This window comes from Panthera pardus, unplaced genomic scaffold, assembly GCF_024362965.1.
Source record: "Panthera pardus isolate Hobbes unplaced genomic scaffold, ASM2436296v1 HiC_scaffold_8, whole genome shotgun sequence".
Lineage (NCBI taxonomy): Eukaryota > Metazoa > Chordata > Mammalia > Carnivora > Felidae > Panthera > Panthera pardus.
The window spans coordinates 77,312,579-77,337,972 of NW_026527013.1; the positions used below are offsets into that span (position 1 = coordinate 77,312,579).

General features: G+C 36.8%; 1 protein-coding gene and 1 long non-coding RNA gene across 4 annotated transcripts in view; one reads left to right on the forward strand and one right to left on the reverse strand.

Moving 5' to 3' along the window:
* COG5 (component of oligomeric golgi complex 5) overlaps positions 1 to 25,394 on the forward strand; it is a 334,355-nt gene that overhangs the window by 240,329 nt on the left and 68,632 nt on the right. For all 3 annotated transcript variants that reach the window (XM_053897953.1, XM_053897952.1, XM_019451191.2), the window contains exons 13-14: positions 6,137 to 6,298; positions 8,470 to 8,569. In XM_053897953.1, coding sequence (XP_053753928.1) covers positions 6,137 to 6,298; positions 8,470 to 8,569 — 262 coding nt within the window. The remainder of the gene's footprint in view (positions 1 to 6,136; positions 6,299 to 8,469; positions 8,570 to 25,394) is intronic.
* On the reverse strand, positions 2,676 to 4,881 carry LOC109268074 (uncharacterized). Its single transcript, XR_002080449.2, has 3 exons — positions 4,773 to 4,881; positions 3,714 to 4,079; positions 2,676 to 2,780 (listed from the first exon to the last, which is right to left on the reverse strand). It is a non-coding gene; the product is annotated as an uncharacterized LOC109268074 (long non-coding RNA).

The window sequence follows — 25,394 nt, forward strand, 5'->3', positions numbered from 1 at the left end:
AAAGTAGAAAATGGGAGCTATTTTGTTTGACTGGACAAGGAATGATAATGGCTTGGATTAGGATGAGAGGAAGAGATGGAGAGAATTGCTCAGATTGATTCAAGATATTCGAGGGCAGGCCAATAGAACTTGCTGGTAGATTGGATCTGAGAAGAAAAGAAGAATCAAGGATACTTGGATAAGTAAGTCTGAAGTGATAAAGTTGTTAGGAGTTGTTAAAAAGGTAGCTGAATGTGAATCATATTTGGGAGTCATCATTTTGTAGATTTTTAAGATCAAGGGATTAGAGGAGATTCTATAGGAAAAGATGTATATAAAGAGAAAAAAGAACCCTGGCCCAAGATAGGCACTCCAGAGTTGAGCAGAAGAGTGGCAACCTACAAAGGGGACACTAAGAGAAAAATGGTGAGATGACAGGAACCCCAAGGAATGAGTTCATTTAAGTTGGAGGAGGACTTGTTCACTGTGTCACACGCTATTGAGAAGTTGACCTCTTGATATGGCAAAGTAAGGCTGTTTGAGGTCTAGGTATGGAATGGTGGGTACAAAAGTATTGTTAGAATGGATGAAAGACAAAATGGGAGAAGATTGACTTCTGGGGCGACAGCACCATCTACTCCACTGACCTACCCCCGGTGAAACTGGTGAAAACTGCAAACAGTTTTTTTTGTTTTTTTTTTAATTCTCTGGAAAGGGTACTAAAGAAAAATCAACTACTCAAGAAAATCTATGGGAGTACCTGGGTGGCTTAGTTGGTTAAGTGTCCCACTCTTGATTTTGGCTCAGGTTGCGATCTCACATTTGCAGGTTTGAGCCCCACGTTGGGCTCTGTTCTCAGTGCAGAGCCTGCTTATGATTCTCTCTTTCTCCCTCTCTGCCTCCCCCTCCCCCCCAAAATTCTGTGAACATTCAGTGAGAATTTTGTAAGAGCGTGTGATGTTTGAAACAAGAATGTTTCCTCCCTTCATCCTCCCTCCTCCCTGCTCAGCAAGGCATAGACTCCTCTCCAGACTGCAGCAGCCAAGAGCAAAGGGCTCCCTCTCTCCACAGCTTCAACAGGAGAGCTTTATTCCTGGGAGGAGCAGAACCTCAGTGTTTCTCATTCTTCCCTCAGCTCTCTGTAGCTGAGGCTAAGTCTCAAGCAGATGAGATCAGTAGGTGGGTGCTTCCTTATAGTGAACTACCCTCACTGAAGGAGTGCAGTCTCTATCTTGTTGGACTCCCTGAAAATACTGGGGCCCCAATAAATCTTCCCCTGGCTTTTAAAATAGTGGTTCCATGTCAGGAAAGGCAAACTGAGAGGCCCTCAGGCTGCTGCCCACTTACCCCTAACCCCTGCCAAGTTCCTCCAGTGAGGTGTCACTTAGAAGCTCACCATTTTCTCCATCTCTAGCTCCAGAACTCTGGCACAAAAATTCTCCTGGGGGAAGAAACAAGCAGCTAAAAAGCTAGCTCCTAATCTCCTTCCAAAGTAACTGACATTATTTGCAACTTGAGGACATTTTCAAAAACAGTGGAGGTTGTGGTGAGGGGCAGGGGGAGGATATTCATGGCTCTAATGAAGATGCAGATTATACTATAGGCCAGCTAGCTCATAAGAGAGATCTGTGGAATAAGAAAACTGGAAAGAGCTCTTGGAGGTCAGATTATCAAACATGACCTCAGAAATTATTCTATCAAAGGAGCTACGATTAGATGGGATTCGTTTGGAAAGGAGTTTATGGTTCACAGCATTGTTAAAAACAGTAGAGCAATCTGTGGCCACTGAGTGTGGTCAGGGAAAGAGAGGAAACAGAACTCTGTTAAGACCACTGTTACCCCTGGGTGACTATGCGCATCCTCAAAGCTCTGCCCCTCTGTGGTGCAACATCAAAGGTTTTGCACTGTAAGGGAGAAAGAAACTTCACAAAAATAATCCAGCCAGTCACTAAACATGCAAATAACAATAACAAGCCTCAGAGGTGTAGCGATCTAGTACCCAGAGTTGCAATAATATATTATCAGAAATGTGCAGTTTGTAACAAAAATTATGAGGCATACAAAGGAACATAACAGCGTGACCCAGAGACTGGCTGTGAGAGTGACCAAACATTAGATTTAATATAATAAGACTTCACATTAGCCATAGAAAATTGTTGACAGAACTAAAGGAAAATATGATTAAGTAAAGGACTATATGATGGCAATGTTGCCATAGAGAATAGAGAATATCCATAAAAAGATGAAAATTATAAAAAAAATCAAAAAGAAGGGCTGGAATTGAATAGTTTAGTAATTGAAATTTAAAAAATCACTAGAGGGATTCAACAATAGATTTGAATTGACATTAAAAAGAACTAGCCAGGGGGTGACTGGGTGGCTCAGTTGGGTAAGCATCTGACTCTTGACTTCAGCTCAGGTCATGATCTCACACTCATGAGATCAAGCCCCATGTGGGGTTCTGCACTGCTTGGGATTCTCTCTCTCTCCCTTTCTCTCTCGGCCTCTCTACCTCTGAAAGAAAGAAAGGAAGGAAGGAAGGAAAGGAAGGGGAAGAAAGAAAGAAAGAAAGAAAGAAAGAAAGAAAGAAAGAAAGAAAGAAAGAAAGAAAGAAAGGAGGGAGGGAGGGAGGGAGGGAGGGAGGGAGGGAGGGAGGGAGGGAGGGAGGGAGGGAGGAGGGAGGAAAAAGGAACGAAGTACTAATACCTGCTACAACATGGATGAAACTCGAAGACATTCTGCTGAGTGAAAGAAGCCAGTCACAAAAATCATACACTGTATGATCCCATTCATATGAAAGTCTAGAATAGCAAATTATGGAGATAAAAACTAGTATTAGTAGTTGGTTAGGATTGGGGTTGGAGTAAGGGGTTAAAGGGGCTATAATTGAAGAGTATAGTTTCTTTTTGAGGTGATGAAAATGTTCTAAAACTGAGTATGGTGATGGTTGTGCCTATCTGTGGCTATCCGAAAAATTGTACACTTTAAAATTGGTTTGAATTGTACACTTTAAAAATGGTTGAATGTGGGGACACCCATGTGGCTCAGTCAGTTGGGCATCCGACTTTGGCTGAGGTCATGACCTCACGGTTTGTGAGTTCAAACCCTGTGTCGGGCTCTGTGCCAACACCTCAGAGCCTGGAGCCTGCTTCAGATTCTGTGTCTCCGTCTCTCTTTGCCTTTCCCCTGCTCGTGCTCTCTTTCTCGCTCAAGAATAAATAAACATTTAAAAAAAATTTTTAAAAACGGTTGAATATGACTTCCAAATGTGAATTATCTTTCAGTTTTTAAAAAAGCAGTTTTTTAAAGAATGGGAAAGGAGGAAGTAGATGCAGTTCTTCAAAGAAGTTTAGATAGGAAAAGGAGTAAAGCTACTTTATTCTTTGACATAATAGGAAAATCACAGAGGATAGATACAGTTACAAAGAAAGAAAAAAGCTAGGGAAGTCCAAGGTGATGAAGGCTATTGCCAGTGGTTTGGTCTTAGAATAAAGTAGCAGCAAATGGTCACCTATAGAGAGCAGGGGCTGCTAGTGCGGAATTTCAAGTTAATACCTTGCGCTTTAGGTCTCTTGAAAGTAAGGGGTTAGCATAAATGTATAATAGATACAATTTTCTTTTTCTCTGCAAAATGTGGGTAGCGTAGCAGCAGGTACAGAAATCATCTAAATAAGATATTCTTAGAGCTTTGAAAGGAAGATGAATTAGAAAAATCAAGATGCTAATGAGAGTACCTTGAAATGGTTGGCTGCGGATAGAGGGTAGACTGGTGAATATCATGATGGAGTAGGAGAGTCAGAAAAGGTTCCATAGCATTGATTGCAGTAAGGTCTAAGAGCAAGTTCTTTTGAGTAAAATCTCGCTCCTTTATTGACATAAAAAGCCTGGCATGATATTTTCCATCTATTTTCTGTTTGACTTCATCTTGTACCATTCTCCTATCACTGAGATGCTTGCTTCTCTAAGTTTTTAGCCAACAAAGCCAGGTGTGGCCCCTCCTCAGGGCCTTTGTACTTCCTGTTTTCTTTGCATGGAAATCAACATCGCTTTGCTCGCTCTTTTCCTTCAGATGTGCTCAGCAAACCTTCTTTTGCCTTATCCTGTACAATATAGGATGAAAAAAAATGAGAAAGTCATCTAAACACATTGTTTCTGGCTTACTTTATTTTTCTCTTAAAACTTATAACTTATATTCCATATTTAAATCATTTAAAAATTTGTATTTTTCTGAGTATCTTATTAGCAACGTTAAGCTTCTCATTTAGTGAGCGGTAAGAGGACAGGGAATTTTAATTGACTTTACTACTATATTTCCCACATCTAGGAAGTATCTGGCAAATCGGAGAGACTTAATAGTATAGAGGGAAGGAGATGGGGAAAGTTGAGGGTGTGAAAAGTTGTCTTCAAGGTTGGAGAGCAAGAAGTAGAGCAGTTCAAAAGGATGACTCAAATATGGAAGCTTCATAGTAAAGCTAAAATAAAAGTAGACTTCTAATACAAGATAGGTTTCAGGAAAGTTATCAGTTTCGACGTTGTAGTCACCAAGAATCTTCACTGCAATTCGGAGACCAGGAAGAGTGTTAGTACTTACAATTCAGAACTGAAATGTCTGCAGAAGAGGAAAGAGGCTTCTTAAGGTCAGTAAATGACAGGAGCAAAAACAGAACACATTTAAGTAGATGGTGTGGACTTCAATAAAGGATTGCCTCTGGCAGATTAAGACACTAGTTCCTCCCTGTTCCATTGTGTTCTATCTTCACCTATTACAGAAAACACTATAGTTAGCACTCTACCTGCACATTTCTTCACTGCCTTGTAAAGTGCTTTTAATCTACATCTTCCCAGCACTTAACAAGGGCCTGGGACATGGTATTCTCAGCAAATATGTGCTGAGGGAAATACTTGTTGAATGAGAAATGTTAAGAGATAACTATGGAATTATGATGTACGAGCCAAGAGCATTGTGACCTCTAGGGCTTGTTAGTTGGCCAGAAAGGGTGGGAAGGGAGAAATCCAGTTTTCCTAAATTACATGAAGGAGCAGGTCAGATGTTTTCAAGGTTAACACTTAGAATGAAGGGAGATTTGTTTAAAAAAATAAATAAATATGGGACGCCTGGGTGGCTCAGTCGGTTAAGCGGCCGACTTCAGCTCAGGTCATGATCTCGCAGTCCGTGAGTTCGAGCCCCGCGTTGGGCTCTGTGCTGACAGCTCAGAGCCTGGAGCCTGTTTCAGATTCTGTGTCTCCCTCTCTCTGACCCTCCCCTGTTCATGCTCTGTCTCTCCCTGTCTCAAAAATAAATAAAACGTTCAAAAAAATTTAAAAAAAATAAATAAAGACAATGGAAGGACTGGTAGAAGGGTTATAAACAAGGGCCATGTAAGGAGATGCAGAGTTAATTATAGGAATAAGAAAGCAAATGGAAATAATGGTTATAGACATTTGATAATAATTGTCAAAGGAAAAATATAAGACCCAATAGTTGGACTGCTAAATGAAAATGCAAATAATTTAAGACATGGGAAGATGAAAGAGGAAAGAAGGACGTTCTGGTTTGTGAGAAATATTATAAAACAATTAGCTTAGAACCCCAATTGGGAGTATTTATGTGACTGTAGGACTTTGACAAACACTTTTTATTTTGTCCTCGTTCTGTTTGTTTGGCATGGGAAGGCTGATAAAAGCCTAGACCCTGTGAACTTCCCTCTCAGTGAGCTCCCTGGGAAATGGCAGCTGTGGCACAAAGGGTCAAGTGAGTGGAGCAGGTTTCTACACACCTGGCTCTCTCGTGAGGCTTTCAGACTCTCTAGAATCTGGATTTCCTCCACAAAGGCATAGCCCCATTAGAATTAAAAAGATTTTACATTGTTTTTCTCTTAGTTTCAAATGACGGTACAAATACAGTAGATACCAATATAAATTGTATTACATTTATATGTAGGACTTATGTATAGGTTAAGATGTTTAGTTCTTAACACATGTTTAGTCATGAAATGTATTTGTAAATATTTAAATTTTTAAAATTTTTCCTTTTTGTTCATAGAGAGTTACATTTTATATAGAGGATAGATTTTTAAGAAAGGCATTCACACTCCAATACAGTAGCATTTAGTTTTATATAATCTGAATTCATTTTTAATACATTTTGTTCCCACAGCCCCGAAAAGGCTTTGAAAGACTCACTGCAACCCTATGAAGCTGCTTATTTATCAAAATCTTTATCTCGACTCTTTGATCCTATCAACTTGGTTTTTCCCCCTGGTGGTCGCAATCCTCCTTCTGCAGATGAACTTGAAGGTATAATTAAAACTATAGCAAGGTACGGATTTTTATGTAATGACATGCTATAAAATGCCTGCCACATTTGTTAGTGATGTTTTAATTTACTTCAAATTATTCAAGTAATTAGTCCTGCAATTAAATCAAGGGGTTTGCAGTGAATCAGTGCACATACAGAAAGTACTTAAGATTCCAATTAATAAAACCCTTTAAATACAGTCTAAAAATAGCTTATAATTATTCTGTATCTTGTCAAGGATGAAAAGTAAACCTAATTTTTATGCCATAGTAAATATCCAGTGTTACACAGTAAAATAGCATAAAAATAATTTTACAAATTGATAAACTAAAGTATAGAGCTTAATGTTTTTTATCTTAAGTCCATAAAGTACTTCATGCACAGGATATTACAATCTTGATTAGCCTACCTGTGTGTGTGGCTATTTTGAGCTTCCTAAGTAAACATGACAGCTTTTAAAATGCTCAAAAGGTGAGGTATCCTGGTAGAGGTGCTACCTGAATGCTTGCAGACGATATAATTGTACTGGTGCCTTAGACATTTACAGTTACCCAGATTCATCTGCAGTTAAGACTGTCTCAGCTCCTATCATAGCTAACAAGTTGTCCTAACAGGAGGTCTGTACATTTGTAGATGAACATTTTGAGAAATAAAATAGTAGTTCAGGCAATATAGGATCAAAGTATAGAACTGTCTAGATGGTGTTAGACTACACATTTGAAGGTGGCGATTCTGAGGCATGTGAGAGTAAGACTAAGAAGCCACCGGTATAATGTCCACAAGCATATATCCAGCTGCAAGTGTACCTTACCTACGCAGTGTCTAAATTGCTCTGCATCTTGATCTTAAATCTTTTCACAATTATCATGACTTTTCCAAAGTCCTAATTCTAGATTGTTTTTACCCTCGGGTCTCTGTTAGGTCTCTGTTAATCTTTTTGGTTTGGTAGTGACAACAGTAGTCTTGGATTCAACCTGATCTTTTGACCTATTTATGAAAATATTAAAGGGGCATCTCTCCCATTCCTCTGGACAGTTTGACAATGCTGTAATCAAATACAACATGGAGCTCGAAGAAGCATGGTTATGCCCAGTATTCAGTAGAACTTAAAAGTCACCATTAATAATGTCTCACTATTTATAAAGTACATTTTTATGGCACACAATATACACTAGTGTTGTTTCAAAGTCTTTCACTTTCTTCATAAAGAGAATCTGTTAAGTGCCAAGATTTGTTTGCTACTTCAGACACAATAATTATCTTTTCCTGCTTTCTACCTATATATGGGGTTTTGTGCAGTTTTGAACTCCTAGTATTTTTCCATGGTCTAGGTAAATACTTTTTTTTTTTTTTTTTTTTTTTTGGCATTCAGCTCAAACATCTCAATCCATTGTTAAAGTTGAAAATAAATATGACAAGGAAACACTTCAAGAATCCAAATTTTAAATTTTCAAATTAGGGGGTGCCTGGGTGACTAAGTCAATTGAGTGTGTGACTCTTGATTTTGGCTCAAAATCCCAGGGTTGTGGGGTTGAGCCCTGCATTGGGCTCCACACTGAGCATGGAGCCTGTTTAGGATTCTCTTTCTCTCTCCCTCCTCCCCCTTTCCCTAGGGCTCGCTCTCGCTCTCTCTCTCTCTCAAATAAAAGATAAATAAATAAAATAAAATTTCACATTCTATCTTTGTTATGCTTTTAATGTATTTAAAAAGCTACTCTACAAAATAGCATGAATTGGCATAATTTCTACAGAAACTGAACATCTTTATGTATCATGTGTAATTTATATTTTTAGCCTCTGTCCTTCCAAGGTCATCATTTCCATTCAAAAGCTGTCATTTCCTTGCAGATGTCTGTGATATGCAGTGTCTCTAATTGCACTTATCAGTATTAACAAGAGTGCTACTTTAAAAATCTGTACACAATTTACTCTCTTAATCACAGCCTGAACCCACACATGATGTGCTTTTATTAATGAGAAACTGGTCATTAACCAAACCATCTCAAAGCACTTTTTCTTAATGCTGAATTTAGAAAGAAAAATGAAACAATGCAACCAATTCTTGGAAGCAGTCAGTGAAGTCTATAAAAAGAATCACCACATTGCTTATTGGGTTTAAGTTTATATGTTGTCCTTTACTTTGTTGATGAACTATGTTGCTAATAATTAAAGTCTGTTTTTGTTTTCTCCAGTGAACTAAATGTAGCTGCTGTAGACGCAGACCTCACAATAGCTGTGTCTAAAAACGTGGCAAAGACCATCCAGTTATACGGTGTAAAATCGGAGCAGCTTGTAAGTGATATATATCCCTTCTGGAAACTTTAATGATTTTGCTTAAAATTGCTAATTATACTTGCCTAAGTATAAATATTGAATTGACTGAATATTAATTTACTGGTGTTTTTACTTTAGTGAAATTTTGAAACTTTCTGATGAATTTGAACCAAAGAAAAGTTGGATCTGGTAAAAAGTGATCCTCCTACCATTGTTATACTTTTACAGTGCAAGAAAGTTTTATAAGGTTTTAAAAACAAAACGAAACAAAACAAATGCCTGTACTGGGGTGCCTGGGTGGCTCAGTCAGTTAAGCATCAGAGTCTTGGTTTCAGCCCAGGTCATGATCTCACAGTCCGTGGGATCAAGCCCCGCGTTGGGCTCTGTGCTGACAGCATGGAGCCTGCTTGGGATTCTCTCTCTCTCTGCCCTTCCCCCACTCACACTGTCTCTCGGTCTTTCTCTGAAACATTTTTTAAAAATGCCTGTACTACCTTATAGTCTAATTATATATATATATACATATATATATATATATATGTATATATATATATATTTAATATAATTATCTCAGATTGATCAAAATTCCCCTCTGGTGTGACTGCTCACCCAGATACCATTCTTGCAGTTACCTATTGTGAAACTGACTTGAACTGTTAAAAAAAATGATCAGAGGAAGTGAACTGCTTAAAACTGTAATAAAAAATGTTGATTTACTTTTGAAAAGTTTTAACCATAGAGCGTGGAAGTTTAACCCTAAAATAATTTTGTTTGAAAGATTATTTTATTTGTATTTAAAATAATAGCTAAATTACTGAATCATGATCCTAATTCTATGCATTAATGTTTTAAAGTTAAGTACACACATTTAACTAGTATATATGTATGCTAACTGAAATCCAAATATTAAAGCTTTAATATATTTTCATCTGTATTGATTGATTAATTTTAAGGAATGTGCCAGAATCTCTATGGTCTTTACAGAGGTGACTAACCATGTTTTCAGTTTAGCCTCTGATTGCTCCCAAATCAAACATCATAAAATGAAGTAATCTGATTTTACCTATATGCTTGTAGTTCTAGTTGGTTCTGGAATGATATTTCGGGTACATTGGTAGCAAATTGAACTGAAAGAATTTGCATAAAATGATGGTTGGTGGTAACGATCATAAGGCTTCTTTCAGTTCCAACGGATGGCCAGATTTTGTTTGCATATTAATGTGCTATTTTCCATTCAGTTGTTCTTATAGCCTTGATAAGCAATTTAGGAGCATCTTTTTAAAACTTTATTGAAAACTGGTCCTACAGAGACCATGGAAGCTCTTTATAGGTAATTAGTTGACTGATTTTTCTCTCAAACTTTTTAAATAGAAGCTTTATTATGATATTCATTGCTTTAAAAAACATTTGTTGCTATAAATGAAATTCAGTATTACATCCAATAGAGTTTGTTATAGTTACTGAAAATGTCAGGAAAAAAAATCATTCGATGGTCCCACCTGAGGACAGCATGATAAGGAAGAGCCAGCATATGTATAGAAAATACTTTTCATTTCTGCTGCAGCAGGGGGCAGTGGTATTGTAACATGTGACTTCAGTTAAGGTGATAACGGTAAAGGCTTTGACAAAATTAAAATACATCAACAGACATTTGACTGTGATACTGTTGGTCAGATAGTCTGTGACCCTGATTACTCAGGCCTGCCAAACCTACAATGCTGAAGGCTAACCAGAAAATCATTTTCAACTTTGATTTTAGTGCAGAAAGAAAACCTAAACATTAATAAGAGCACAAAAAGCATCATATGCTTTATTTTTAAAATATTAATTAAGGACTTAGGTAACATTTTAGTATATATCTCTTATTTTTGGCTAGTAGTACTATTTCTGTTACTTCTTTATCTTAAGTTTGATGTTTTTTATTCTTTGATCTTGCCATATTCCTATTCTTTTAGAATTATTTCTCTGAAAACATTTAGAGGAAAATAGCCAGTATTAAGTCTTCAGTGGGAGAAAGACTTGAAACAGAATTTGAATTAGAATATCTACTTTATCTGTAAATGGAAATGTTGGCTTGAAATATGGCATGATATTTCTGTAAATGGAGGATTCTTTTTATAGATGAAAAATTTAAGTCCACAAGGTTGAAAAGTGACAGAAATCAGATCCTTAATGGAATGTTCAAGTAGTGAGATGAAGGAAAGCTAGAATTTTTGAGACAAACACGCTTTCAAAAAGGGGGACTTGAAAATATACAACTTAAAATGTAGAATGAGCTGCTTTCCTGAATCCTAAATTTATTTCCCTAAAGGTCAGTTGTGTAAGTTTGTTGGCTATCAGAATGTTTTAGTATACTTAACTACAGCTTGAATTCCTATCAGGAGGAAAGCTCATAAAAGGATTTCTCAAGTTGATCCTTAATGTGGATCATCTTTGTGGTCATCTCAGTCATTCTGTGTAGTTAGATAAATTCTTCCACATGCTTAACAGCTATGTTATTTGTTTTCAACCTCTTTATTTTAATATTCTAGGACACAGTAGAGTATAACATAATAAATTGTATGTATATACTACATACGTAGTACATATATGTGCATATAATAATCTGGAATTGTTTTATCATTACACATGTGTTATTTTTTCTAAGGTTTTCTGTTATTAATCACAATGTTATGTGTCATATAAACCTAAACCTCTGTAGGGACTAATTCTTAGATTCGTTTTTATGACTCTTACATGGTACCAGAGAATTCATTTCCTGAGGTTAGAGAAAGGCCATAAAAATAACGACAGTTACTAAACATTTATAGTGGCTTGGATTATGCCAAGCCATTTATATGTATTATCTTATTTACTTCACAGTAATCCTATGTAATGGAAGTAGCGATACCTGCCACTACAAAATGTGGAAATTAAGGCTGAGAAAAGTTAATAGCATGCCTGATACAGACTGGTAAAAGTAGAATGCCGGCCAACAAGTGTTGAAACTAGCATTTAAACTCAGATTTGACTCTAGACCAAGCTTTCAAACTGCATTGTATCTCAACACAAATACATCTTTCTTTTTTATTTAAGAAATGTGAAATTGTTTTTGTGATTTACTTATTTACTTATTCACTTAATTACTTTACAATATGACATAGAGATCTAAATCTAATATATGCATGATATATATTATTTATATACTATAGTTTATTTAACTTGTGTTCTTAGTGGATAGTGTTTTGATCCCTAACAAAATGATACAAACTGGGTGACTTATAACCAAGATAAATAATGTCAATTAAAGAGGCCCCTGAGTGGCTCAGTCTGTTAAGCGTCTGACTTTGGCTCAGGTCATGATCTCACAGCTCATGAGTTCAAGCCCTGCATCGGGCTCTATGCTGACAGCTCAGAGCCTGGAGCCTGCTTCAGAATCTGTGTCTCTCTCTCCTTCTCTGTGCCCCTCCCCTGCTAGCGTGCATGCACGTGCTGTCAAAAATAAACTTAAAAAAAATTTTTTTTTAAATAATGTCAATTATAAACAACATTCATTTGTTTCTCACAATTCTGAGGCCTGGAAAGTCCAAGATCAAGGCACTAGCCGATTTGGTGTCTGGTGAGACACCTTTGCTAGCTCACTGATGGCTGTCTTTTCATTGTAACCTCACAGGGAAGAGGGCACGGGGCTTTTTAAAGCCTTTTTTATAAGGGCACTAATACCTCTTGTGACATAATCACCTCCCAAAGGCCCCCCTTCCTTGCGTGTTAGATTTCAACATATAAGTCAGGAATGGGGTGAGTGGGAAGGATACAAACATTCAGAGCATAGCAGATATTTAGATGGTTTAGTAATTTCGTTTAGAAAAAACAGGGATTTAACCTTGAATTCTCACATGTGAGTTATAACCAAGAAGGGTTTACTTCCTCTAGTATGTATTTAATTTAGTATGTAATGTGAATATCAGCTTCATGGGTACCCTTTTGTAAAAAGGAGATCACTGGTTTTTTAGACTGTCTTTAAAAGTTCTTATTCATTTGTCTTGACTGACAGTAGTTGTAAAGTTGTAAGTAATTTAAGCAGAAAAAAAAATTACTGAGTAGAATTTATGTTCAAAATACATACCTATAGATGTATATATCACATTTTAGGATTGAACTGAACAAATTGATTATTTAATGGTTATGTATTGGTAATTTATATGGTTCTGAAATGTGACCTTTAGAAGAAAATGTCATTAGACCTCGCAAGTTTGAGTCAATGTTTTCCTTGTCCTCTATATATTAAAATTAAATTAAAATATTACTATAAAGAAGTTATTGTGCCTTTATAAACCTTTATAGGCTTGTAAACTTGTGATGTCAAAATTAGAGGCAGATATACTAAAAAGTAGTCCTTTTAAAAGGTAAGCTGTAAGGACATTTTCCAACAGTAACCATTATCTGATGGTTTCAGGGAATGACATCTAGAATCTTGGGGTAAATGTCAAGTGTTGTAAACTGTGAGAAAGTAGATTGGCATTTAATTAGGTTGCAGACCATTTAAATGGAAACAGTAATAGGAATGACATTTAAGGGGAGGTTTCAACTTTAATGCAGGTCAGTAGCTGTGTATGAGGTCAGTAGTTTTAGATGGCAGTAGGGTTTTGGGTTTTTTTTTGTTTTTTTTGTTTTTTGTTTTTTGTTTTTTTTTTAAAACGCTTTGTAAATACACCCTTTATTCTTTGTGTGATTTCATAAGCAATTTGGAGACTTGACATTCCTATAGTGGAAGAAAACCTACATGTGTGATATTTAAATGATGATACAGAAACATGAGTTCAACTTTTTTAGCTTTAAAAGGATTATTTAATGCAGATTTAAATGTCATCTACCTGGATACTGCTCCATATAATATCATATGATAATATTCTATATTCTTAACATTAAAATAATAAAAAGTTTTAAAAATATGTAATCACTTGGGAGAATTTTTATATTATGTACAAATAGACAAAACGTATCAGTAGATTCTTTTGCCCCAAATGCACTTTAGCTATAATACAAACACACTGAGCCCTTTAGGTTACCTACCCTCTCGATTCATAGACAGCCTTCTACTCTTTCTTACCTCCATTCTTGCATTTAACTATTTTAGGATCACTCCTTCTTTCCGTTGAGATCACTTTCTGACTTGCTTCCCAGACTTGTGAGAGCTTGATTTTCTGCAGGCTGTGCCAGGTCCGTAGTAAATGGTCATGCTGGTTTAGAATTCAGGGGGACACCTGCGTGACTCAGTCAGTTAAGCGTCTGACTTCGGCTCAGGTCATGATCTCACAGTTCGTGGGTTTGAGCCATGTGTCAGGCGGTGTGCTGACAGCTTGCTCAGAGCCTGGAGCCTGCTTCATCCTGTGTCTCCTTCTCTCTCTGCCCCTCCCCCGCTTGTGCTCTGTCTCTCAAAAATAAATAAATGTTAAAAAAATAAAAAATTTCAGTAGGCACAACCAAGCAATTGCACTACTAGGTATTTATCCAAGGGATACAGGTGTGCTGTTTCGAAGGGGCACATGCACCCCAATGTTTATAGCAGCACTATCGTCAATAGCCAAAGTAGGGAAAGAGCCCAAATATGCACCAATGGCTGAATGGATAAAGATGTGGGGGGTGTGTGTGTGTGTGTGTGTGTGTGTGTGTGTGTGTGTATACACACACACACACACAATGGAGTATTACTCAGCAATCAAAAAGAATGAAATCTTGCCATTTGCAATTACATGGATGAAACCAGAGGGTATTATGCTAAGTGAAATTAGTCAGAGAAAGACAAATATCATATGACTTCACTCATCTGAGGACTTTGAGACACAAAACGGATGAACCTAAGGGAAGGGAAGCAAAAATAATATAAAAACAGGGAGGGGGACAAAACATAAGAGAATCTTAAATATAGAGAAGAAACACAGGGTTGCTGGAGGGAGGGGTTGTTGTAGGGGGATGGGCTAAATGGGTAAGGGGCATTTAGGAATCTACTCCTGAAATCGTTGCACCGTATGCTAACTAACTTGGATGTAAATTTTAAAAATTAATTAATTAATTAAAAAAAGATTCAGTAGGCCATAGTGAAGACTTAGGAAAAGGTCAGAAATGGTTATTATCGTTAGGAAGTATTTTCAGAAGAAAGTGAGAAGTGCAAATTTGTTGGTTAAAGTCTGCAAAGTCTTTATTATCTGTTGTAATGAGAACATTGCATAATAGACAACCACAACACCTGAATGGCATTCAGTAAGCATTTATTGCTCATACTTGAGGGGCAGCTAGGTGACTTTACCTTGGTTGGGTTTGCTCACAGCCGGCTGGCAGCTGATCGAGGCTGCCTTCAACTATAGTTAAATACTCTGTTCTGCATGTCTCTGTGCCTGCAGCAGGCTCTCCTGGGCTTGATCCCATGAGGAAGGCAGAAGTACAAGAGAGAAATTATTCCCCAAGGTCTGGCTTACCAAAACCACCAAACCACAGTGCAATATGAAATTGCAAAGGATGTGGATGGAAAGAGGGATGAAGGATTGGGACTAATCATGCCATCTGTCACAAAGTCAAATTAGGAACATGGCAATAGCAACAACAAAAAAAAGCTCATGAAATTTTCTTTTTGAATCTTGTCAGTGTGCTTTAAATTTTTAAAAATATCTAGGGGTACCTGGGTGGCTCAGTCGGTTAAAGGGTCCGACTCTTGATCTCAGCTCAGGTCATGATCTTGGTTCAGGTCACGGTCTCATGAATCATGAGATCGAGCCCTGCATTGGGCTCTGCACGGCTTTGGATTCTCTCTACCTCTTTCTCTGCCCCTCCCCACTCATGCTGTCTCTCTCTCTCAAAATAAATATAAACTTAAAAAAAAAAAAGCAGAAAATAGGGGCACCTGGGAGGCTCAATCAGTTAAGTGTCCGACTTCGGCTCAGGTCATGATCTCACGGTCCATGAGTTCGAGCCCCGCGTCGGGCTCTGTGCTGACAGCTCACAGCCTGGAGCCTGCTTAGGATTCTGTGTCTCCCTCTCTCTCTGCCCCTCCACTGCTCATGTTCTGTCTCTCTCACTGTCTCTCAAAAATAAATAAACATTAAAAAAATGTTTAAAGCAGAATATACAAGTATTTATTTACATATGTATTTATTTTGAGCTATAAAAAATGGAGTTGAAAATCTGCATATAACTTTTGACTCCCTAAAAACTTAAAAAACTTAACTACTAATAACCTACTGACTAATAACCTACCCTAATTGACCAGATCCTTAGTCATACAACATAAGTCAATGTTTATGTTATGTTAAACATAAACATATAAATAAATAACATAGTCAATTAACACATTTTGAATGTTATATATACATATACTATATTCTTTAAGAATAAAGTAAACTAGAGAAAATGAAATGTTGTTAAGAAAATCATAAGGAAGAGAAGATACACTTACAGTACTGTATTTATCAGAAAAAAAATATATGTGTAAGTGGACCCGCACAGTTCAAACCCATACCATTCTAGGGTAAACTATATCAGTTTTAGGTGCACAGCCACTTGCCTCTCCTGTGGTTAGAACTTTTAAGATTTATTCTCTTAGCAACTTTCAAATGTACAATACAGTATTGTTAACTATAGTCCCCCTACTTTATATTTCTAGGACTTATTTATCTTATAATAGGAATTTTGTATTCTTTGGACTATTTTCACCCATTTTGTCCCCACCCCTGCCTCTAGTAATCACCAGTCTGTTCTTTGTATCTATGATAACACAGTATTGATTCTCTGTCTTGTTTATTTTACTTAGCATAATGCTCATAAGGTCTATCCATGTTGTTACAAATGGCAGGATTTCCTTCCTTTTTAATGGCTGAATAGTATTGCATTGCATATATATGTGATCTCTTTCTCTCTCTCTCTCTCTCTCTCTCTCTCTCTCACATGTTCTTTATCCATTCATGAATGGATACTTAGGTTGTTTCTATGTCTTGGCGAGTGTAAATCATGCTACGATGAACATAGGAGTGCAAATATCTTTTCAAGATAATGATTTTATTTTCTTGGAGTAAATACTCCAAGAAGTAGAATTGCAGGATCCATATGATAGTTCTATTTTTAATTTTTTAAGAAACTTCCAGAAAGTTTTCCATAATTTATATTGCCACAACAGTGCCCAAAGGTTGCCTTTTCTTCCACATCCTCATCAACACTTGTTATTCTTTGTCTTTTTGATACCAGCCACTCTAACAGGTATGAGGTATGATATCTCATCGTGGTTTTGATGTGTATTTCTATGATGATTAGTGATGTTGAGCACCTTTTAATATCCTGTTGACCATCTAAGTGCTGTCCTCAGAAAAATGTCTCTTCAGATCTAATCTCTAATCAGATTTTTTCTTTTTTGCTGTTGGGTTGTATGAATTCTTTATATATTTAGGATAATAACCTCTTATGATACATGATTGGCAAATATTTTCTCCTATGTGTATATTAAATTTTTATGGCATCCAATATCAGTTTCTTAGCCAGAAAATAGAAATTTATCACTATCATAATTAACTTAATGATTTTAACTAATGTTACTATTACTTTAAAAACTCATGAGCCTTTCTCTGTGTACTTCATTTGATGATATATATTTTGACCCCTTATCAAATTTTCTAGTCTTTATTGCCCTAAACATTTTTTCATTACTACAGTATATAATATCCAAATAAATATTTTTCCTCTTGTGTTTTTTCTTTCTTTTGTTACAAAATATATTTATTTTTTCCTTAATTTCAAAATGTGGTGTGTCTTCAGTCTCTGAACAATAGAATTTTCCATACTACAGGAAATAAAAGTAGTAGAGACTTGAAAAGAAATTAGGCAATTGAATCTTGCTTCATAATTTTTCACTGCCATGTTAGCACTTCGATACCATGAAGATTTTTAAAACATATTATTCACTTTTTCAAGGTGTTCTTGCTGACAGGATTAGTCTGAATTACCCGGTCCATTTTTACTCAAATTAGAAGTTTTAGCACTGTAGAGCTTTTACATCTTTTCAAGCATATTAATGATCAAAAAGAGCTTTTATTCTTATCCCTGTTCCAGGGTATTTGAGTGTATTTTAATTCCCTAATGTATACTTCAAAATTATTCTTTTTGAAAATGTTTCTGGGAGAGAAAGTTGTCAGCATTTAGTCAAGGTAAGGCTTTGATTCATTCACTCAGCGCACCCTCCTTCCTACCCAGCACACTCAGACATACAGACACACATAGAGTAAAGATAGCCTTACTCACAAATAAGATACAAAGAAAACCTACATTAACCTCTTAAGGCTGCTATAGGTACCAGCTAGGGGGATACGAGGCAAGATTGCCTGGTAAATGGAACTAAGGTCAAAACACAGTCAGGAATGGGATCTGCAGTATTCCAATGCGATGGGATTTCTGAGCCACCAGCCCAGGTCTGATTGTGAAATGGAGAGCTATGGTGACTATGGCAGAGAGGGAGGCATGGTTGAAAGGACAACTCTAAACCCCCAAACACTAGGGACAATCAGAGAGAGGAAGGGGAAAAGACACATAAACACTCCCTTTAAAAATTAGGATGCAAACTGAAGTTTGCTGCATTTGAATGCAAAAGAACTCATTTACATCTTAGAAAAATTGATGTTTTTTTAAATTATCCTTTAATTTATCAAGCACATAGCACACTTGTGGGCAACTTTTTACTCAACTCGTTAGTAGGAAGTTGTGCCACTTTAGAATATTTTCTAAGACATACCTAAAAAGGTGTATTTGGAAAGCGTTCTGTGTTAGAAATCAAGAAAATCTTTTTTGTCCTTCTTGGACACTTATCTTTATATCACTTTTCAGTATCTTAGGATAGGAATGTTAATCTAGGAGGTCTGTGAAGAAATTACAGGACATCTGTGAATCTCAGGAAATTATCAAATATTATTATGACGTGTGAATTTTTTCGGGGAAAATATCACATATTTCAAAAAAGTCTATAATCCCTCCTTCTGAAATAACTGAAAAGTATCTAGAAAATCTCCCAAGTATTTGTTTGTCACAAACTATATAATGTCTTAATAGGGGGAAAGAAAGAGGGATGGATATAGGCTACTTAGGGTAGAATGAATGATTTCTAGAAAAGATGATGAGGACCTTACAAGAATAGGCAGCAGAAATGATCGTTTATGACAAAGTTTGTGTAGGTGTGATGGCTACTTCCTGTTTGTGATAAGAGTCAATCTTCCCTGGTTGATAAAACTTTTAGGCAGAGGACTTTATGATGGCTGAGTTCCTTTTGGAGGATGTGCTTTTGGGCAGATGACAGCAAGTTCAGAGAAAGCCAGTCTGCTTGTATTTGCTATTTTTCAGTGACTTCAACCTGAAATAATATACAAGAGCAGCATATTTTGGAGTGGCATGTCCCAAACTCTTTCACACTCAAGTTATACAAAAATCAACTATTTATGTTTGCCAGCTACAAACAGAAAATAGAATTTTTTAAAAACACTATTTATAATGGCATCAGAAAATAACATGTTTCTATGAATAGTTTGAGAAAACATGGGCAAGACTACACTGAAAACTGTAAGTCATATTGAGAGAAATTAAAGAAATAAATGACGGCACATACTCTATTCATAGATTGGACGACTCAGTGTTGTAAACATGTCAGTTCTTCCAAAACTGATCTGTAGGTTCAGTGTAACAATATGCTTTTTACCAATGCAGACATATTTGTTCTGATAGCAATATCCATTAGAAACCTGCAGTAATGGTGATGATGATGTATTAGCACAAGGTTAGAGAAACAGCCCCACAAGTATACTGTCACTTCTTGTGCGACAGAGATGGCAGTGGACAGCAGTGGGGAAAGGGTGGTCTTTTTGGTAAGTGATGATGAGTTATTTTGATAGTCTTGTGGAAAAAGAAGAAAGTTGGCCCTCACCAAAGACAAAAATCAATTTTAGGTAGAATTTAGATCTAAATATGAAAGGGAAACCTAATAGAAATACCTACACATGTACACCATGAGATGTGTTTAGCAGCATTTTTTGTAAGAGCCTCAAAATGGAAACAACCCAAATGCCCATCAAGAGAACACTACATAAATTCTGAGATATTCATCAGTGGAATGCTGTACGATATTGAAAAAGAAGGAGACTACAGCTTACATACAGTCCTACATGGATGAATCTCACAAACGTAATGTTGAACAAAATATAAATATATATATATTTATTATATATGAAATAATATGTCCCAAATGATTATATAAAGAAATCACTTTATAGGAGGAAGGAGATGATTGAGTTTTTGGAGTGCTGATAATGTTTAAACTTTTTGTCTGTGTTTACGAGAGTTTTTGATTTGTAATCATTCATTTATCTGTACACTGGTTTTATTTATTTACCTACTTATTTATTTAATATGAAATTTATTGTCAAATTGGTTTCCATACAACACTCAGTGCTCATCCCAACAGGTGCCCTCCTCAATACCTATCACCCACCCTCCCCTCCCTTGCACTCCCCATCAACCCTCAGGTTGTTCTCACTTTCAAGAGCCTCTTATGGTTTGGCTCCCTCCCTGTCTAACTTTTTTTTTTTTCCTTCTCCTCCCCCATGGTCTTCTGTTAAGTTTCTCAGGATCCACATAAGAGTGAAAACATATGGTATCTGTCTTTCTCTGTGTGACTTATTTCACTTAGCATAACACTCTCCAGTTCCATCCAAGTTGCTACAAAAGGCCATATTTCATTCTTTCTCATTGCCACATAGCATTCTATTGTGTATATAAACCACAATTTCTTTATCCATTCATCAGTTGATGGACATTTAGCCTCTCCGTAATTTGGCTATTGTTGACAGTGCTGCTATAAACTTTGGGGTACAAGTGCCCCTCTGCATCAGCACTCCTGTATCCCTTGGGTAAATTCCTAGCAGTGCTATTGCTGGGTCATAGAGTAGATCTATTTCTAATTTTTTGAGGAACCTCCACACTGTTTTCCAGAGCGGCTGCACCAGTTTGCATTCCCACCAACAGTGCAAGAGGGTTCCCGTTTCTCCACATCCTCGCCAGCATCTATAGTCTCCTGACTTGTTCATTTTAGCCACTCTGACTGGCATGAGGTAGTATCTCAGTGTGGTTTTGATTTGTATTTCCCTGATGAGGAGCGACGCTGAGCATCTTTTCATATGCCTGTTGGCCATCTGGATGTCTTCTTCAGAGAAGTGTCTATTCATGTTTACTGCCCATTTCTTCACTGGATTATTTGTTTTTTGGGTGTGGAGTTTGGTGAGTTCTTTATACATTTTGGATACTAGCCCTCTGTCCGATATGTCATTTGCAAATATCTTTTCCCATTCCGTTGGTTGCCTTTTAGTTTTGTTGATTGTTTCCTTTGCAGTGCAGAAGCTTTTTATCTTCATGAGATCGCAGGATACAAAATCAGTGTACAGAAGTCAGTTGCATTCTTATACACTAACAATGATGCAACAGAAAGACAAACTGATTCCATTCACAACTGCACCAAGAATCATAAAATACCTAGGAATAAATCTAACCAAAGATGTAAAAGATCTGTATGCTCAAAACTATAGAAAGCTTATGAAGGAAATTGAAGAAGATACAAAGAAATGGAAAAACATTCTGTGCTCATGGATTGGAAGAATAAATAGTGTTAAAATATCAATACTACGCAAAGCAATCGACACATGCAGTGCAATCCCAATCAAAATTGCACCAGCATTCTTCTCGAAGCTAGAACAAGCAATCCTAAAATTTGTATGGAACCACAAAAGACCCCAAACAGCCAAAGTAATATTGAAGAAGAAGACCAAAGCGGGAGGCATCACAATCCCAGACTTTAGCCTCTACTACAAAGCTGTAATCACCAAGACAGCATGGTATTGGCACAAAAAGACACATAGACCAATGGAATAGAATAGACTCCAGAATTGGACCCACAAAAGTATGGCCAACTAATCTTTGACAAAGCAGGAAAGAATATCCAATGGAAAAAAGACAGTCTATTTAACAAATGGTGCTGGAAGAACTGGATAGCAACATGCAGAAGAATGAAACTAGACCACTTTCTTACACCATTCACAAAAATAAACTCAAAATGGATAAAGGACCTGAATGTGAGACAGGAAACCACCAAAATCCTAGAGGAGAAAGCAGGAAAAAACCTCTCTGACCTTAGCCGCAGCAATGTTTTCCTTGACACATTTCCAAAGGCAAAGGAATTAAAAGCAAAAATGTATACTGATTGTTTTTAAACATTTCTATCTTGATTTTATATTTCAATTAAAAATACTTATAAAGTACTGTAAAGGTAGGTGTATAGGTGGCACATGGGTGTATCCTAGCTTTATAGGAGATTAATCGTTCAGTCTAGGACTTGAAAGAATATGGAGGCTTTTATAAGTTATAGTGAACCTCTAAATATTTAATAAATGAATCTTAGGAAAAAAGTGAAAAAGGACTGAGATCAGGAAAAGTAGAAGTGCTTGTTTTTCTTCCCTAGTTCACCAACCACCCACCTCTCCCCAGTTTAAACATTTAAGAACTTGCTAAAATAAACTAACCAAAACAAAATATAATATGCTGTACATTGGAAGTTTGGAGAAAATAAAGGGTGTGTGTGTGTGTGTGTGTGTGTGTGTGTGTGTGTGTGTGTGTGTAAGTGTGTAAAAGACATCTTGGGTGTAGATGTCGTATTTTTACTTTTGTAAAAGAAAACATATGTGACTACTCTCTTTGCTGAGAACCCTGTTTAGTTGGGAAATTGAATTTCTAACTGTAATCATTCTGATAGCCTTCAAAGATTGACAGTAATGACAAGGAATATTGAGCTCTGGGGAATTCAAACCCCTTTCCTTTTTCTCTCAAGAATCTATGGAGAACGCTTCAAGAAAATATTGATAGTTTGAGAGGTTAGTTCCAAATTAGTGAGGAAAGTAATGAGGGAAATAATTGGTAGTGCTTTGAAGACTTCTATGTGCTAATTTGGAAAACTCCCTAAGACATGATATCAGGCTGGAAAAAGAAGGTGAAAATAGAACATTTAGTAGTCCCACCTGTAAGTAAAACATAATAAAAATAAATGTCGTTTTAAGCTTTTTCTTTTTTCTTTCTCTCTTTCTCTCTTTTCTTTCTTTGCTGGAAGGTCACCGCAAGAAACTGTTAGTGTATAACTCTGAAGAGTGGGACTAAAGATGTGGAGAGAGAACATTTGGTCTTCAGTTTATATTTCTAAGTTAGTTCTGTTTCAGTTTTTACCATATGCAGGTTTTTAACTTGTAGAAATCATTTAATTAGCACCCAGAGGGATTGATCACACTGAGTGGGTTTGAGGAGGCAGGTACAAGTGGCTTAAAAGCCAACAGAAGTCCTGTAGCTGTTGAAGGAGTTTGTGTTCTGGACTCTGTTCTACATAAAGTGGCACCTTCAACCCAGAGCCTCTAGTTCTAAAGGACCCTGCTTCTTCAGCCTGGCTTCTGTGCCTGTATTCCAGAATACTGAGAGACCTAGAGACTTACTCTCCTGGAATTCCTGTGACCCAATCTAATAATCCTTGAAACTCTGTGACCTTAACTCTAGATGACGCCAGCCCTTGAAGAATATAGTAGGAAGTTTGGCCTTCACTGTGAGTGAGACAGAAGCCAGCCATTTCATGGTTGTACACAAAAGGAGGAAATCTAACTCAAAAGGAAGGATTGAAATGCAAGAAGTCATAGCAGGAGCAATTGGTAAACGTGTAGTTAAACTCAAGCCTTAATTGCATAAAACAAGAAGTAATAGTGACTAATTTGGGACATATATAACTAGATAGAATGAAAATATTAGTCCACATTAAAGTTTGAAATGAGAAGGGGTAATGAATTTTAAAGCATTCTAAAATGCTTTTATTATTCAGGAAGATTATAAAACTGGAGATATTTTGAGTTACATTGAATATGAATTTTAACAATTTAATTATGACCACTGAGAGTAGAAATAGAATATATAACTTCTAAGTGAACTGATGGAAAAATTGATAAAAGAGAAAAGTGTTAGTTCAATAAAAGGCTCAGAAATGAACAGAATAAAAGGAGGCAAAAAATCCTATGAGAAGTACATAGTAAGATGAATTTCAATCATTGATCACAATAAATGTAACTAAACTGGCCACTGACATTTCTCAATTTGGGTGGAATCGATAACTAAATTTAGCTTTTGTGTGACCCATGTAAAAACATACGCAATGTGGGTCCAAGGAGTGAATGGTCAAGAAAGAATTCTTGAGACGTTTGTGGTGGAAAAAGGTGCTTTTATTATAGCACCGGGACAGGACCTAGGAGTGCTGTATGAAGAAGGGGATGTACAGTATTAGATCATAAATGTTGTTTTTGAATCTTTACTGATAAAACTACTTTAGCAAGATTTCTCTGGTGCTTATCATTCAGCTCAATATTAACTCTCAGTAGGATGTATAGGCAGTCATGAGATCCTTTAAGAATGTAGCAACCAGGGGTGCCTGGGTGGCTCAGTTGGTCAGGTGTCCAACTTCGGCTCAGGTCATGATCTCATGGTTCATGAGTTTGAGCCCCGTGTTGGGCTCTGTGCCAACAGCTTGGAGCCTGGAGCCTGCTTCAGATTCTGTCTCCATCTCTCTGCTCCTCCCCTGCTCGTGCGCGCGTGTGCGCGTATGTGTACATATATACATATATATGCGTATATATGTATGTATATATGTATATATATATATGTACATACAGCACATATATATGTACATATAGCATATGTACATATATACACACACACACACACACACACACACACACACACACACACACACACATATACAGCAAAAAAGAATGTAGCAACCAGGGGCGCCTGGGTGGCTCAGTTGGTTGAGCATGCGACTTCAACTCAGGTCATGATCTCCTGGTCTGTGAGTTCCAGCCCCGTGTCGGGCTGTGTGCTGACAGCTCAGAGCCTAGAGCTGCTTCGAATTCTGTGTCTCCTCCTCTCTCTGCCATTTCCCTGCTTGTGCTCTTTCTCTCTCTCTCTTTCTTTCTCAAAAATAATTAAATGTTAAAAAAATAAAATGAAAAGAATGTAGCAACCAGTACATGTTTGATCCTTATCAGTACTACGCAGGCCATAGGTCAGCCTTCTGGGCTAAAGGTAAACATTTTCCTATTTCTATCCCTCATCGATAAGAACATGTAAAGGATGAAAGTAAAGGAATGGAGAAAAAATATTTCAGGCCAATACTAATTAGATAAGAACTGATGAAAATAACTGTAACCACATCAGACAAAATATATTCTGAAGCAAAACACCATTATTAGGGATTGGGGGGGGCGTGTCATAAAATGAGAAAAAGAACAATTTACCCGGAAGGTATAAGAATTATGATACACCTTACAACTCAGCTTCGGACTAATAAATAACATTATCTTTGTGCATATAATTTTATTATTTTCTTAAGATACATTTCTGATAGTGGGATAAGTAAGGATATAGCAGCTTTAAGGCTGTTGGAATATATTGCTCATTAGCATCTCTTGACCTAGAAAACATTTGGATGAATACACTTAGAATCATTGGACCATATGTCCAAAACAACTACTGTTACATAGATCAGGGATTACAAATCAGTTTCTCCCCAGGTCTAAAGAGATTGGTAGTTGCTGCCTGGAGCACTGTGTTGTTAGACCATAACAGGGCCCCTTGATTACTGATGTCTTCTATATGTGTGGGAGGGGAGGAGACAGTCTGAGAGCCAGATATTTGCTCTTTATAGTTTTCATTAAAATAATAACAGTGATAATACTTTGCCTTTTTGTATGTACTCTTTGCTGTGTACCCC